At 39.3% G+C, this 17438-nt stretch overlaps 1 protein-coding gene across 2 annotated transcripts in view; it reads right to left on the minus strand.

The window, feature by feature from the left end:
- The window catches only part of znf804b (zinc finger protein 804B), a 140370-nt gene that overhangs the window by 18759 nt on the left and 104173 nt on the right, over positions 1–17438 (minus strand). For both annotated transcript variants that reach the window (XM_061954632.2, XM_061954624.2), the window contains exon 3: positions 12981–13118. In XM_061954632.2, coding sequence (XP_061810616.2) covers positions 12981–13118 — 138 coding nt within the window. The remainder of the gene's footprint in view (positions 1–12980; positions 13119–17438) is intronic.

Here is a 17438-nt window from a genome sequence, read left to right on the forward strand (position 1 = left end):
ATGCATGCTTGGTCATGGTTTAAAGTCATATCCAACAATTGCGACAACAACTTTTTACTGTCCACATAGTTTAATTTCTTAATGATTTCTGCTGGTGGTGTGTTTTCTATGAAAAAAATGCGCCTTGGCTCAAAAAAGGTTGAACAACACTGTAGTAGAGCACTCACCTGGGTCCTCATGTAATGAAAATTGTGTTGGTTTTCTACAAAAAAATGGCGTACGCTCAAATCCAGAAAACAGCGTACTCACAAACAGTTTCAGATGTATTAAAGTTTGCGCACGCATTAATTCAAGCACAATTATTTTTTACATCCCAATCAATGTTGGCGTACAGCTGGCCACTCCCTGCCCATGCCCTCATTAAAATACGCAAATCATATATAAATTAGCCATGTGCCTGAGATCCCACACTCTGCCCAATCAGAATCCACCGCCAGGGTGCTTCAGAAACCACCGCCAAGGTGCTATTTGCTGGCGTTTCCAGCGAACAAAAGAGAGTTGAGTAGTGGTGTGAGAAAGTGCTAGCAGTGCAAGAAAGTAGTATTCACCCTCATTTGAAAAGATAGCTGCTGCAATGATACTTAAAACTTTAGAAGAGGCGGATGACTCTGATTACTCCAATATAAATATAATAACTTACAACAAATTGTGTTCATACAGTAGCCTGCTCACAGCCAGATTAGAGTTTCATGTGAAAAATATGTAATATTTGGTTTGAAAGATTTTAAATTTAAACATACCAGCATATCAAAAAAGATACAAAAGACTGGGTGAAGTCTTGTCTGGTTTCAGGTTGTCTTGTCACTTCCTGTTTTATTTTGAAAAGCTAACTCTCTCTCTCGTTTCGGACCACCTTCCCTTCCTCGTGTGTCATTATTTGTCCTGATTGATTTCACCTGTTCCCCCATGCTTAAAAGTCTCGTCCTCCTTCTGTCCTGTGCCAGAGTGTTTCGTTTCTCCATGTGCGTACCTCCAGCGTTTTGTTGCCACAGTCTTGTCCACAGCCATAGCCACGGTTTTGTGTACCTTTTGGATCCAAGGGAGAGTTTTGGTTTGTAAGATTAGCTTCCTAGTATCGCCTCCGTTGGAGCGCCTTTTGTTGTACTTGGTAGTTTTGGTTCTTAGCCGCTTTTTCCCAGCGTCGCTGGAGCGTTTTGAGTTTGTTAATAATTGTGTAAGTTTAATGGTCTGGTTAGATCTGTTTTGATAGCCTGTTTTGTTTCTCCCATTTTGGACCACTTACCTTGTCATAATAAAGAACTGGTCCTGAAATCCTGCGCCTGTGTTCAGAGTCCAATTATGGTCGTGACACTTCGACTCTTGCTTGATTACTCAATTTATTATTACAACCCAGGAGAGCTTGTTGCGGTAGCAGCCACGTGACTCAAAGTCGGGCCATTCCTCCACCGTGTCCAGTGCAATTAATGTGCTGCAATGTTTCGCTCGACTGGCCGAACTGTGCTGGAGTCACAGGAACACATTGTGACAGTCACAGGTGGCAAAACGATCGCTTCGATAAATTAATAGACATCCTTACGAATATGAATATGAAGCATTAAATGCTTTGACCACACGTGAATTTTGTGTATTTGCCTTGATCTTTTTACAATGTTAAAATCAAATGTTGGCAAAGCCCCAACGACCACCTCTGTGGTTTATGGGTTATACTTGTACAGCGCTTTTCTACCTTCAAGGTACTGTCGCGCTAGGACCAGATGTTCCTCCAAGGGAATTTAAGTTACTGGTCAATCCCAAATTCTTTCGATGACATATAAGCTGAGTTTGAATTATCACCAGTACAGAATAGGCATTTTGTCATTTATTTTCAAAGCTTTGAAGAGACCAGCCTAGAACAACACATTCAATTGCGTAGCCAAGTTGATCTGGCAGAATTACGGAAGCGTTCTCTTCTTCAATATGCCAATAGCCCCCACCCTTCAGAACGAATACACATGTCTATTGTTCTACTTTAGCATGAGACAGGATGAGAAAGGAAAAAGGAGTATCTCTCCTCCTCACATTCCTAAAGTCAAGGTAACTCACAATGCACTTGCGGACACGAGATGGAGAAAAAATAGAAAGAGTACAACTGGTAACCAATAGCTATTACAAATATGACTAAAAGAAATAACTCTTAAATATGTATATATGTAGATATATATATATATATATATATATATCTCCGTCAATACTCAATGCGTTTTGACACTACCGGTATTTCCACATTCACCCATTCACACACACATTCACGCGCTGATGGCGGTAGCTGCCATGCAAGGCACTAACCACGACCCATCGGGAGCAAGGGTGAAGTGTCTTGGTCAAAGACTCAACGGACGTGACTAGGTTGGTAGAAGCTGGGGATCGAACCAGGAACCCTCAGGTTGCTGGCACGGCCACTCTCCCAACTGCGCCACACTGTCCCCTGTGTCACCAAACCATCAGCAGCATGTAGAAATATGCGTACGTGAAGCATGAAGTTTCCACGTTCATTTCACTTTTCATACATCTCAACCTTTCTGTAAAAAAGGGGCGTGCGCCAGTTTTCTTTTGTCCCTACACATGCTTAATACATGAGGCCCCTGATCTTGTTAAAGCTGCTGTTTGTCACAGTCTCAAAATGACAATACATGTAAGATCACTCACTGCACCACTGTTACCAAGAGTGTTTTAGAAGAACAGAGCAAAAAATGTCTATATTTCTCACAATTACAGTACAAAAACAATTTAATACAAATTGTGATAAAATGCTCGGCTTTCCTGGCTGTTGCGCACATACTCACTGAGCACGTGCAGTGCACACACACAAAATCAGTCCCAGAGAAGTGACCAACAATTTCCAGTCATGTTGTTGTTATGATAGAATGTACTGTACATTCAATGATAGCTAAGAATAGCAGCTACTTCAGACTTGACAGGCTATACTTCATAGTTCATGGAGGTTGATTTAAGACAAGACACACTGTACCATATGTTGAAAGGAACGATTCAATTTTGACTCAAAAATCAAATTGTTCATTGGCATTTTTAATTAAACTGATTCTAAGATTTCTGCCTAATCCTGGTCACTAAACAACAAAGACACAGAGCATAGTTTTTTCATGCTTGGTGGTGTTGAAGGCCATATTGTCCCGAGTATAGGACAGCCTTGAACATAAGATTCCACCTCGTTTTAAAGACCTGTTTCACATTCAATCCCAGATTTCAACATAAAAGCATATCAACGTTTTTAGCTTTCCAGGTTACTAACTTGTGAGGGACAGAAATAAATGCTTTGACTCACTTGGGGACAAGTTGTTTGGACCATGAATATAAATATTATCTTATACCTGTATTTTTGTCAATGTGGTGATATCAAAATTATATGATATTAACTGCTGATTTACATGTGTAAATCTTTAAACTCTAAATGTTAGATGGCCATTCTTAGTAAGACTTTTATGGAAAAATACTGTTTTATATTTGGGTCAATGCTACAGTATCTCTTTGACAGTGTTGATCATAATTATATCACATTATCAGCTGCGTTGCATTTGTAAACCTCTGGATCCTAAATATAAGATGAACATTATTTGTCAAATTTATTTTTAAGGAAACTTTTTTTTTAATTATATTTGGATTAATTCAGTAATATCTCTCTGACAGTGTTGATCAAAATTATATCAGCTGGTTTGCATATATATATATATATATATATATATATATATATATATATATATATATATATATATATATATATGCATATATATATATATGTATGTGTGTGTGTGTGTGTGTGTGTATATATATGTATATATATACACACACAAATATATATATATATATATGTATATGTATATATATATATATATATATATATATATATATATATATATATATATATATATATATATATATATATATATATATATATATATATATATATGTGTGTGTGTGTGTGCGTGTGTGTGTGTGTATATATATATACACACACAAATATATATATATATATGTGTGTGTGTATATATATATATATATATATATATTTGTGTGTGTATATACATATATATATGTGTATAAAAATATGTGTATATATAGATATGTATATATGTATATATATATGTATATATATATATATATATATATATATATATATATATATATATATATATATATATGATAACGATGATCTGCTGAGTGGATTGAGCGTTGCTCTGGTGTTTTGGAAGATGAGGGCAGGTGTTCAAAAAATCCAGAAGCTGCCAGTAATTGATGGGATAGGCAGGGCTGAAGGCATTCAGGCAGTGGCGATTTCTGAACTAAATTGAAAGCTGGATGATATCTCGGAGAAGCTTTCCGCTCTGCAAGGCAAAATTATGTCTCTCCATGCTGGCCCTCGGATAAGGCCCTGCTGGAAAAAAAACTTATCCAGGAGTTCGCTGCAGTGAGACGCTCTGCAATTCCTCCCCCCTTTCCTCATACACACCTGTTGATTTTGACTTTTGTTTGAACTAATATAACGGTGGTCTCCGTAGCAACCTGATGATATCGTGACAACACTTTGTAGAAATTGGCACGGAGTGTGTGATGCTCGACAAAGTGATGTCTCAGGCTTAGGGACACACACGGATCCACCGACACTACAAACACACGCACGTCCTTCCCCCATCTTACGCCTTCGCTGCTTCCACCCACAGTGTAGCATTCCGACACAGAGCTGACACCCCGTGTTGCAAGTCTTGAGTTGTATGTCGTATTGTGTGCTTAAGTTTGCTGAAGTTTTTTCCTAGCCCACACTATGCCCCCCACAGTGGGAGTTACTTTTTGTCTCCCTTCTCATGTTTTCATTTTCCAATCTTTTATCGGGCGGCGACCGATGTGACGATCCATCTACTCCCTGTCCTGTAACCCTGCCATTTTGTATTTCTGTTTCTTGCACAGGTTGACTGTAAACAAATGTCATACTTTTAAAGTTCAATGACATATTGTAACTTGTATGTTTTATAAATCTCTAAACCTCGAATATAAGACAGTCCTTCTTTGTCAGATGTATTTCTAGTGAAAATTATATTGTTTTACATTTGGGTCAATGCTGTAATATGTTTTTGACCATATTGATAAAAACTATATCATATTATCTGCCGATTTGCAGATAGAAATTGAGATTAAGGCAGAGGTCTTTTTCAGCCTTCTTGTCCTATGGAAAAAACACCACTTTACAGTATAATACGATCAATGTGTGTATTCTCGCTCTGACAGTGTCAATCAACATTATATAAAATTATTTTCAATAAATTAATTATTTATTTTTGATGATTAGAGTTATTAGAGTATATTTTTTTGTCTAATAGTTTTGATTTAATCAAACAGGATTATTTCACTGTTATTGAAACAAATTCATAATTCATTTAGGATAATTAATGATGATAAAAAAAAAATATTAAAAAAGTAATATTTAAATATTAAATAGTTGTTATTAATGGATGGATGGATTATCGTCAAAAAAAAATTGGGAGGGCATTATAGACTCCCTTTATTGTCGTTGTCATCATGGGGTTATCCATCAGTGCAATACAAATAAATGAACCTAAAATTCATGATAGTCATACAAATAGTCCCTCAAAAATACTCCCTCATACTCAAAAAATATTGCACATTACCATATTGCATATTGTTATTTTGAGAGACTATTTCGACTATACTGACAGCCATCAGACTGTATAATGCATATGTTCATTTTTGACTGTACTTAAATGTATAATAGACTGTATTTGTATTATTAACATGTGAATAATGCTGTATAATAGACGGTATTTATATTATTCACATGTAAAAAATACCTAAGTGTTTATTGTTTATTGTGAGTGTTAGAATAACTATGTATATATTATCACACAACTTTTATGCTTAAGGGCCGTTGCTATAATTATTGTCAATTGTGCTGAAGGGGTAATTTTCTTTGTCTGTGCAAAGCTGGCAATCCAAAAGATTGCAAGCCAGTCTGGTATCAGTGTTTGTGTCCAGGAACGGCCTGCTGACTGCCAAGGCCGAACACCGCCGTGACGCAGACAGAGCAGAGACAAGGCGATATCACCAGCGTCAACACATTAGAATTTTTGCATAATCATATATTGTGTCTAAATGGAGTTGTCGAGATTACCCCCTTCCCTCAGCGACAGCTTCAGTGATGTAAACAGGGACCTCCCAAATAAATAGAGGAAGCATGCGGGCTGGACTTTTAGAGCGTAGTTTGGATCTGTAACTAGAATACAGCCCAAATACAGCCCAAAACACGTGTCTCCTCATTGAGCCAAATTGAACACTGTCTCTGCGTGATTCCTTGCTTCTCGTCTGTTTAATAGATGTCATCAGTGTGTGAACCTGACAGTGAGCCAACTGTGGTGCTGAATTTCCCCCAGGGATAAATAAAGTACTTTCTATTCTATTCTATTCTATTCTATTCTATTCTATTCATGCAAGAACAGAAACATTTAGCAGTGTGTCATTTCAGAATTTGCACACGGTTTCTAGAGGAATTTGGCTGTTCTGACAGGCCTTTTGTTCAAGGATAGGAGATTTGAGAGTCAATATTGAACAATGACAATGCCTATAATTAAAGTTAAAGTACCAATGATAGTCACACACACACTAGGTGTGGTGAAATTACCCTCTGCATTTGATCCACCCCCTGGGAGGTGAGCGGAGCAGTGAGCAGCAGAGATGGCCGAGCTCGGGAATCATTTTGGTGATTCAACCCCCGATTCCAACCCTTGATGCTAAAACCAGACCCACACCAGGTCAAGAATTATGGAGGATACATTCCATTGTCTTTTTGCAAACCTATACCTAATGAAGTGTCCAGTGAGTATCTCATTGTAGAGGAGTGCGCTTGTGCCATGTGATCATATCTGTGTGTTGTGTATTGGTTTTGAGAGTAATATGAATCATATTCAAGCACTGCAGGGGCAGACAAAATGAAGCAGTGAAGACAGATCCATGAAGAAAAGAGGAGGAAGACCTGATCAGAGTAGCTTTCCTGCAGGAATGGTGCCAGCAGCCAACGTTCCCTCTAAGGTGCGCGCCTGTGCAATTGCGCACTGCTCAAGTGCCTGTGCACGGCAAATCTATGCTGCGCACAAAATCAAATAAAAAAATAAGCGCATAACAATTTTCGACAGACGGACACGACAGAGAAAACAATTTTCGTCATCATTGTTCAAATATTGTAACGTCTGTCGAGACGCTTTGAGGACATGAATTCCATCGATCACTTTACTGAGCAAAACTCTTTATTGTCGGCCATAAACACATCACCAAAACATTAGTAAAAAAAAAAATTATATCTAGCAAAAGTGGTCATTTTCTGCAGTACAAACCAGACCAAAAGCAACTTTGTTATATCAACAGCAGCCGCTCGCTCTTTCTCACTTGCGCCAACACATGCACATATGGCACTTAGCCAGTGATGCGTTTACAGCCACACAAAAAGTCGGACAACTCCTACACCACACAAAGTGTCATTCCAGGTCGTTACACTATCTATGATTTACCAATCAAACGTGTGCTTATTCTAGTGTCATTTAATAGGAATCTTAATTTATAAATATTAATCATGAAATGCTGTTAGTATATTAAATAAAATATATTTTTTACAAACAGGAAGTTGCAGGATTGTGTACATGATCCTCTGCTTACATCTCATTGTGCAACATGTGAATGTTTTAATAGGAACTAAATGCAATGTCTGAAAGGGGTACAAATTATTTCCAAAGCAGGACCTCCACCCAGACAAACAATACAAGTACACACTTCATGAAAAACAATATTTTTTGTTGTTGTCATTGTAAGTGGGCCTAAACACTTATATTACAAATGGAAATGATTGCTGTCATTTGATTTTAATAATAAGAGAATGTTGTCTGTCAATCTGTGTTGACCCTGCGATGAGGTGGGGACTTGTCCAGGGTGTACACTGCCTTCCGCCCGAATGCAGCTGAGATAGGCTCCAGCGACCCCGAAAGGGACAAGCGGTAGAAAATGGATGGGTGGATGGAGATTGAACTTGTTATTTAGTCAGGTTTGGGACAGGTGTGCTGCTGGTGTAGCCACAGTGTGCACGTCTGATGTTGCTCACATGGGCTCCACTGAATGCTCAGGGAGTTTTTGCGTTTGCTCACACACATGAAAAATTAGAGGGAACATTGCCAGCAGCCAAGTGATTGTTCCCTCTTAAAAAGTCAAGTCCCAGCCACTGAAGAGACATTTCCTGCTTTAAAGACTCTTTTGTCTTTAAAGCTGATGTCATGCCCCCTCATGCTCTCCAATATGTCTGTCTTGAAGTGTGCTGTCAAGCGCAATCCCCCCTGGATCGATAGCCTGTCAGATGTGAAGCGCTTCAGGCTGTTTGGTGGTTCACGTCCTCTTGAAGGACACGTCCATGCTAATGGCTTAATTACTCTTCATTTAAATGAGGGCATTTTTTTGTCGTAATGAGCAATTTCAGCCATCAGCAGAAAAGGCTAAGAAGGGTTCTCTTCAGACATGTTTAACCCGGAATCGATGGTAAGGAAAGGAGACAGAGCAAATGCAATCAGCCTCCATCCTGCGAAGCCAATACTCCTGCAGGGAAGCTGTCTTCAGCTGGAATTTCATCTGCTGTCTGCTTGCTCGGCACCGAGCATGCATGCCAGTTTGTGTGCGTGCGTGTGTACGCGTGTGTGTGTTTGTGTGTGTTCTCCCAGCGCCAGTGGCTACTGTCAGCTCAGTGCCTCATGCAGCTTGTTTCATGTGCCTGCCGCTGGCTAAAACAAAGCATTAACATTGGCCTGCAGTTGCTTCAATTCATTTTCAGAGAACAACGAGAGTGAGGGAACGGTCTTATTTAATGTTCCTTTCATGGCCCGGTGTGGGCGTCATGGACGTAGGAGGCAGCTTGGCTGGGTTAAGAGAGGCTGAGGTGCACGTGTGTACGTTTATTATACGTGACAACATAAAGCTGTAGGAAAGTGTGCTAAGTGCACAACTTTCAGCTTGTTAGTCCAGGGTGGAAATAAAAGCACGGGAGGGAACCTGCTGCTAGGCCTTTTCCTAATGCCCTCACTTGTCTACACAGGAATAAAACAAGTGTATGTGGTAATAACTAATAACTAATAACGTTAGTTTTAGAGCAGTGGTTGTTGGAAGTACCGAAACCCCACCAGTTTCATATGTGCATCCACCAAACCCTCCTTTAGTGAAAAATCAAATGTTTTTGTTTTTTTTAAATTCAACACAAAGTTATATGTTTTTTTTTTTTTTTACACAAAATGAACCGTGCATGAACATCACCTTGTTCAAAGAACAAAACCAACACAGTGAATGAACTCACGACAAATTACACACCTGCAAATCAGATGGAAAATTAGAGGGAACATTCTTTGGGGGTATCCATAATACACCGATAGGAAGAAGTTTTTATTTACTGTCATGTCTGTGTGATTATGTTTTGTTTTAGTCATGTTTGGTTTTGTTTTTGGACTTTTTGTGCACTTTTGTTTGTGTGTCACCATAGCAACCATTAGTTTTCACCTGTAACGTCACGCACCTGTTTCACGTTTTGAGTCACGCACCTGTTTTCGTTAATCATGTCTGTAGTATTTAAGTTCATTGTTTTCAGTTTGTCTTTCTGGCGACATCCGGATTCATACCCCTGTCACACTCTTACCTCTGCGCACTTCATAGTCCATGCCAAGTAAGTTTTTTTGTTTATTAATGCCACAGTTAGTGTTTTTGTTTAATTGTTCACAGTTTCTGCCTATGTGCAAGTTTTGTTTTCAATAGCCTAGTTTTGTACCTCCGCCATTGTGCGCGCTTTTCGTTTGTTCCTTTTTGATATATAGTGTTAAAATAAATCATGTATTCACCTTCACGCCATGTCTGGTCCAAATCACTTGCACCTCGGGAGAACAATCCACGCCACAGTCCCAGTCGTGACATTTACACTATGAGTTGCTCCACCAAACCCCTGAGGCCGACTCACCGAACCCCTAGGGTTCGATCGAACCCAGGTTAAGAACCACTGTTTTAGAGTATATACCACAGGTGTCAAACTCAAGGTCCGGGGGCCAGATCTGGCTCGCCACATCATTTTGAATGGCCCGTGAAATCCTGGAAATAATATGCATCAATAAAGTACTTTATCTTTCTTTCTTTTTTTTATTTTGACAGGAAAAAAAAGACATGTACCGCATGCAATTATATATATTTTTAAACGTTATCTATCTACAAACCCCGTTTCCATATGAGTTGGGAAATTGTGTTAGATGTAAATATAAACGAAATACAATGATTTGCAAATCATTTTCAACCCATATTCAGTTGAATATGCTACAAAGACAACATATTTGATGTTCAAAATGATAAACATTTTTTTTTTTTTTGCAAATAATCATTAACTTTAGAATTTGATGCCAGCAACACGTGACAAAAGAAGTTGGGAAAGGTGGCAATAAATACTGATAACGTTGAGGAATGCTCATCAAACACTTATTTGGAACATCCCACAGGTGAACAGGCAAATTGGGAGCAGGTGGGTGCCATGATTGGGTATAAAAGTAGATTCCATGAAATGCTCAGTCATTCACAAACAAGGATGGGGCGAGGGTCACCACTTTGTCAACAAATGCGTGAGCAAATTGTTGAACAGTTTAAGAAAAACTTTTCTCAACCTTAAAAAATGTGTCTCCTCAGTTCCCAAACGTTTACTGAGTGTTGTTAAAAGGAAAGACCATGTAACACAGTGGTGAACATGCCCTTTCCCAACTACTTTGGCACGTGTTGCAGCCATGAAATTCTAAGTTAATTATTATTTGCAAAAAAAAAAAAAAAGTTTATGAGTTTGAACATCAAATATCTTGTCTTTGTAGTGCATACAATTGAATATGGGTTGAAAAGGATTTGCAAATCATTGTATTCCGTTTATATTTACATCTAACACAATTTCCCAACTCATATGGAAACGGGGTTTGTAATAATGCAACCAGTGGTGTGCCGTCAAGGCCACCAAGGGCTTCTCTGCTGGCCTAACATAACCAGAAATCATGATCATAATTAAAGATAAAACATAATTTTTTATTTTCATTCCCTAAATATCTAAACGTATTCATATTCTCTTCATGTCATATTATGCTCCTTCCAGTGCTGGTGTTTTTAGGTTATAGAGTTTTTATCCAATCAGAATTCAGCTAGCTTATGTTGCCATGCTGTACCAAATCTGCTCGAAGCCTTCAGAATCAACAATGCAGGCATCTGTGCACTGTCAGTGAACGGACACATACAGTTGATAGACAGTTGTGATAGCCAATCAGATCACGAGTTGTTGTCAGTAAGGCCTTCTAGATGGCCTCAGGCAGACATATATTGTGATGTTATCTTTTCCATCATTTGTAACTGAGCTACTGTGTGGAACCATTTCCCTTGTGGATCATTAAAGTTTGTCTAAGTCTAAAGTCCAAGTTATGAGCTCGGTAACATAAGAACTGGGATGTTTTTGATGAGCACCTTGTGGAGTAAACTTTAAGAACTCAGCCAACACGCCTCGTCTGCATCTTTTATGATTAGACAAGACAACACATATATTTGCACGGCCATTTTCAAGAAGGCTATTTAAAGAGAAGCTACATCTTTTGAGACCATGTCGGCCAACGCCGGAACCTCGAATGATTGCTACAGATTGTGAGTTCAGATATTTTATTTCTTTTTTTTTTCCACGTTTAATATTGTGATGAGTATATGTATATGTATATCTATATATATGTATATCTATATACATGTATATCTATATCTATATATATGTATATATGTATATGTATATATATGTTTATATATGTATGTATATGTATGTATATGTATGTATATATATATATATATATATATATGTATGTATGTATGTATGTATGTATGTATGTATGTATGTATGTATGTATGTATATATATATATATATATATGTAGTATTTATTCTGCATTTTGTGTAATTTATTTAGTATTATTTCAATCTTACGTGGTCTTTCTGTAGGAGCATAACTTTTATTTTATTTATCATTGACATTATTTGTTATTATTATTATTATTATTATTATTATTATTATCCATACATCCATTCATTTCTACTGTATGACACTCTCGGGGTCGTGGGGGTGCTGGAGGCTATCCCAATGTATTCAAATTTCAATATATTCAAAACATGTTATGGGTTTGTTTATTATCAGCAACATTCATCCAATAATATTTTTGGGGGTGAGAGATATTACAAGGTAATTTTACTTATACTAGCATTTATATCAAACCTAATTTGAGTGTTTTTGTGCTATGGTATAAGTTTTAGTTTAGCTAAGTTTTTTTTAGATTTAGAGTTATTGTTGGAGTGGTTTTCAAAGCACTTCACTTCAGGTAGAGGAGGTTTGAGTGTTGGTACTGAACAAGTGGCCTCGACATGTCAAAGTGTGGGGGCTGAGTGTTCTGTTTATTTACCTAGCACTGCTGAGGTGCAAGAATGTTCCCTAATTTGTTCCAATTTGGTAACCATGTGGATACATCCTGTCCTTCAAAGATTGCACCACATTTAGGATTTCAACCTGTGAACATGTAACTTGATTAAATAACTCCTCTTCCCAACACCACCTCACCCACTGGAAATGCCCGTCCACCCCTCTAAAGTACGTCGATGTAATTTTTTGCCCGAAGCCCCATTCTTCATCAGTAATGTCGCCAGCACTCATAAGACTTCTTCCTGAGGCCATGTGCTTCCTGCTGATGTTCAAGTACCCAAATCTATTCCTCCTGCTCACATCAAATATTAATTGCTCTTCATAGCACATCATCTCTCCTTTTCTTATTAGTTTCTGCTGATTGAAATTGAAATCCGCTGAGTGTGTGCACTTGTAAGGGATGATATGCTGCGGCGTGGCTCGCGAGAGAGATCACAGGAAACACCCTCTGGTTGCAGGAGTGTCGCGTCATGTACCTGCTTGTGCGCGTGGTCGTAGGAGTTGATGTGGTTGTCAAACTCCTGGTGTCGCAGGTACTGCTTGTCACACAGCTCGCAGTAGAAAAGAGACTTCAGATCCTCCGCTGAGCAACCCAAAGCTCGCTCGGCGCGCTCCTGCGGAACAAGAGGACGACAGAGAGAACAAGTGAGAGACGGAGGCGATAAAATGACAATAACATAAAGGGTTAGAGAGGCTATAGAGTGTCAGCCATTTACAGCAAATTTGCATCCCGCAGACATCAGCGCTAATAGCCCTGACATGTGCTCCAGCTGCAGACAGCCACTGAACGCCATCATATCAAAGTGCTTTGCTGCCCCTTCTGATGGAGGTTGGTGACAACTACGAGCGCTCATGGCGACTTGAACCTGCAGAGGACACCTTTCATGTAGGATGTATTGATATTGCAGTACATTGCATCAGTACTCTGTTGCTGGAAGTCTTAGTCAGCATTTTTCTGAAACATGTCCAGTTGAATCAGAATCAGAAATCAGATTAAGAAATACTTTAATAATCCCCGAGGGGAAATTAAGATTTTCCTCACAATCCCATTCAAGAGCAGATTAACATTACAGGGAGACAGAACAGGATCGCTGACGGGTCTGCCAACTTCTGACGGCCCTTACAAAAAAGGTGAGAAACAGGTAAACGACGGGGATTGGAGAGGATGAGAAAAAATAAAATCAGTCTAAGCCTGGGCCCCTGGAGAGGGGGTCCAGACTGAGGCCAAGCAAAAAAAACAACCTCATAGCCATAGCACACAAACATCAAAGAACACAAAGGACATTAAAGACATTAAAAGAGCAGAGCGGATGCAACCAGTCACTTCTACACACAGCCACAAAAGTAAAACAACAAAAAAAACGGTGTTCCCCGCCATCGTCTGCTGGGGTGGAGGGAGCCTTGCCATAGACAAGAGCAGACCCAACAAAGCAACCAAGAGAGCCGACTCCACCCTCGGCCGCCCATTAAGTGTCCAGTCCGCATGGATGAGCGAGGATACGTTCAAGGAGACCGAGGTGTTCGATACCTGCTCATTCAGCCAAGACACTGTGAAGCTTGTCCGTCCCGGCGCTCAGCGCCAGCTCCGCAGCCTTGTCTCTTCAGTTGATGCCAAATAACTCCATTTTGGTCTTAGATGACCATATCACATTCTCCCAAGCCCTGCCTGAGTCATATAGACAGGTCTGCACATATGCAGGTGTAACTGATGCCAGATAGTATGGCCGTGTGTGATACTCACTCCCCAATGCCTCAGGAGATGCACTAAACAGCAAGTTCCACTATCAGTCACTGTGTCGTGAGATGCAGTCTGGTATGCTGTGGGAGATTATGTCATTTCACCTATTTGGGTTAAAAATATTTTTGCAAACCAGTAATCATAATCTGCAAATAATGTGCCGTTGTTGAGTGTCTGTACTGTCTGGAGCTCGGCAGAGTAACCGTGTAATACTCTTCCATATCAGTAGGTGGCATCAGGTAGCTAATTGCTTTGTCGTGATCACAATATGAAGACGACAGCCGGAGGAGCGTGCAGGTCAAAAGGTATCTAATGCTTAAACCAAAAATAAACAGAAGGCGAGTACCACTAAGAAAATGCTTTGAAGCTTAGGGAAGGCTATGCATAACGAAACTAAAACTGAACTGGCTGCAAAGGAAACAAAAACAGAACGCTGGATGACAGCAAAGACTTACAGCGTGTGGAGCAGAGATGGCGTCCACAAAGTACATCCAAACAGGACATGACAATCAACAATGTCCACACAAAGAAGGATAGCAACAACTTAAATATTCTTGATTGATAAAACCAAGCAGGTGCGGGGAAAAGCCCTCAGGGAAGAAATTAAACTATGACAGGAAAATACCAACAAAACAGGAAAAGCTACCAAAATAGCGCAAGACAATAACTAAAACGCTACACACAGGAAAACACACACAAAAAAACTCTAAATAAGTCACGACGTGATGTGACAGGTCGTGACAGTACACCTACTTTGAGACAAGAGTAATAGTCGGTTATGGTTTGAATTCATATCCAACACTTGCCAGAACAACGTTTTACTGTCTGCTGAGTTTCATTTTTGTATGTTTTCTGCTGGTGGTGTGCCTCCGCATGTTTTCAATGAAAAAAATGTGCCTTGGCTCAAAAAAGGTTGACAAACACTGAGGTACGGGATGTTTACTCAAGTTAAAGGTGGACACGTGTTAAATTGGTGCCATGACCCGGATGAGAGAAAAGTTCAGGGGGTGATGTTATGGACGGCAGCTCGTTTGGCTGCGAAATAGTAAGGTGTGTATACCTGGGCTTTTGACACCTTAAGAGCTGCACCAGACAAAAACCAAGGCATTTATCTCATTGGCTAGCATGCTCCACTATCAGTCAGTGGGAATTTGTGGACTTTTGTTCAAAGCCCAGGCTGCAGGGTTGGACGCATGTTAAATTGGTGCCATGACCCAGATGAGCGCAACGTTTAGGGGGATGTGAGTGTAACGGAAGCCAGCTAGGGTGGCTGAGCAATAATACATTGCGCAAATCTTAGTTCCTGATGCATTAAGATGGGCGTCGGCAACCTGCGGCTCTGAAGCCGCGCTTGTGGCTCCCTGGAGCTTTTTCAAAAATTCATGGAAATGGAAAAAGATGATGGTAAAAATGTTTTGTTTTGTTTTATTATAGTTTCTGTAGGAGGACACAAGCCTTCCTAATTGTTAGAAATCCCACTGTTTTATTATTCACTGATAAGCGTATTTGGCGAACGCTGTTTTGTCTTAATAATTTTGGCGGTCCTTGAAATCACCATAGTTTGTTCTTCAACGCTGCCACAGAAAGACATGTCTCATTTTGTCCACCAAACGTTTTATGCTGTGTGAATGCACAAAAGTAAGCTTTGTTGATGTTATTGACTCGTGTGTCCTAAACAAGCATATTTGTTCAGTGCTTGACTGCAAGCTAATCGACCCTAATATGCTATTTAGGCTAGCTGCATATGTACATATTGCATCATTATGCCTCGTTTGTAGGTATATTTGAGCTCATTGAATTTCCTTTACTTATGTCCTATGTATATATAATTTATATTTGCATGCCTCATGACACATCATCTGTATGTAATATTGGCTGCATTTCTTATCGTTGTTTGTGTGCCATGTTGTTCCAGATCACAGCAAACGTTACCCAGCTTGTAAAGATTGTAATAAATCCACTACAAGAAGACAGCCTGCTGTTTCCTGTACGTTAGACACACACATCTATACCTTTGGCCATTCTAAGCCTGTAATTTCCAGGATATCTTACCCTCTGAGAAGCCTCTGATTTACAAATATTTTCCAATGATGTAAAAATGTGTAAAATAAATATTACATTTCAACAATTCTGACAACGATGATTTGCATCAGCCTGCGACACACAGTCATTTTGATAGTAGGTTTTTAGAGCTACTATAGACACATCATGTGTTTCCTTCATTTTAAGACTCATATAAGGCTTTGAATTTTTTGCGGGTCCATTCAGATTTTGGTCCATTATGGCTCTTTCAACATTTTGGGTTGCCTTAAGAAAAGCGCTAGACACTGAGTTGAAAGCCCAGGGCTTTGAGCTCATTGGCGAGTGTTCTCCACTATCTGTCTGTGGGAATTTGTGGACTGGTGTTGGAAGCATGGGCCCTGTGCAGGCCTGGACACACGTTAAAATTGGTGCTGTGACCCAGATGTGTGCAAAGTTTAGAGTGGGTGAGCGTATATGGATGCCAGCTAGTGTGGCTGGGCAATAGTACGATGTGTACACTTGAGCTCTCGACGCTTTACGAGCTGTGCTAGACAACCTGGACTTTTGGTTTACTGGCTAGCACTTCCCAACTCTCAATAAGTGGAAATGTGTGTACGCAGATTCGAGCCCATCAATCTATTGTTTTGGTGACTGTGGTCCCAATTCCCTTGAAATCATTAACCAGCTTACTTGTAATTCTGAGCTGGTCCTTCACCTTTCTAACAATCAACAATGGCCAACATTGGTCTCTTTTTCACAAATAGTCAGGAATCATTCGAGTGCTTCATGGACCCGTAACGAGATACTTATTTTCCTTGATCTCATGCAAATTAATTCATAACCGTATGTTATTTTTTAAATTAAACTCCTATACCTGCTGTGAAATTCCTCTTTTTAAGGGGGTACAATCACAAATCAGCCGGGATCAAATATTTATTTTTTATCCAGCCCTGATGTGAAAATAATTTTTTTAACCATGAATTGTGTTGAACTACAAACACCGTTTCCATATGAGTTGGGAAATTGTGTTAGATGTAAATATAAACGGAATACAATGATTTGCAAATCCTTTTCAACCAATATTCAGTTGAATATGCTATAAAGACAATACATTTGATGTTCAAACCAATAAACTTTATTTATTTTTTTGCAAATATCAATTAACTTAGAATTT

This window comes from Nerophis lumbriciformis, linkage group LG04 (assembly GCF_033978685.3).
Source record: "Nerophis lumbriciformis linkage group LG04, RoL_Nlum_v2.1, whole genome shotgun sequence".
Taxonomy (NCBI): Eukaryota; Metazoa; Chordata; class Actinopteri; order Syngnathiformes; family Syngnathidae; genus Nerophis; species Nerophis lumbriciformis.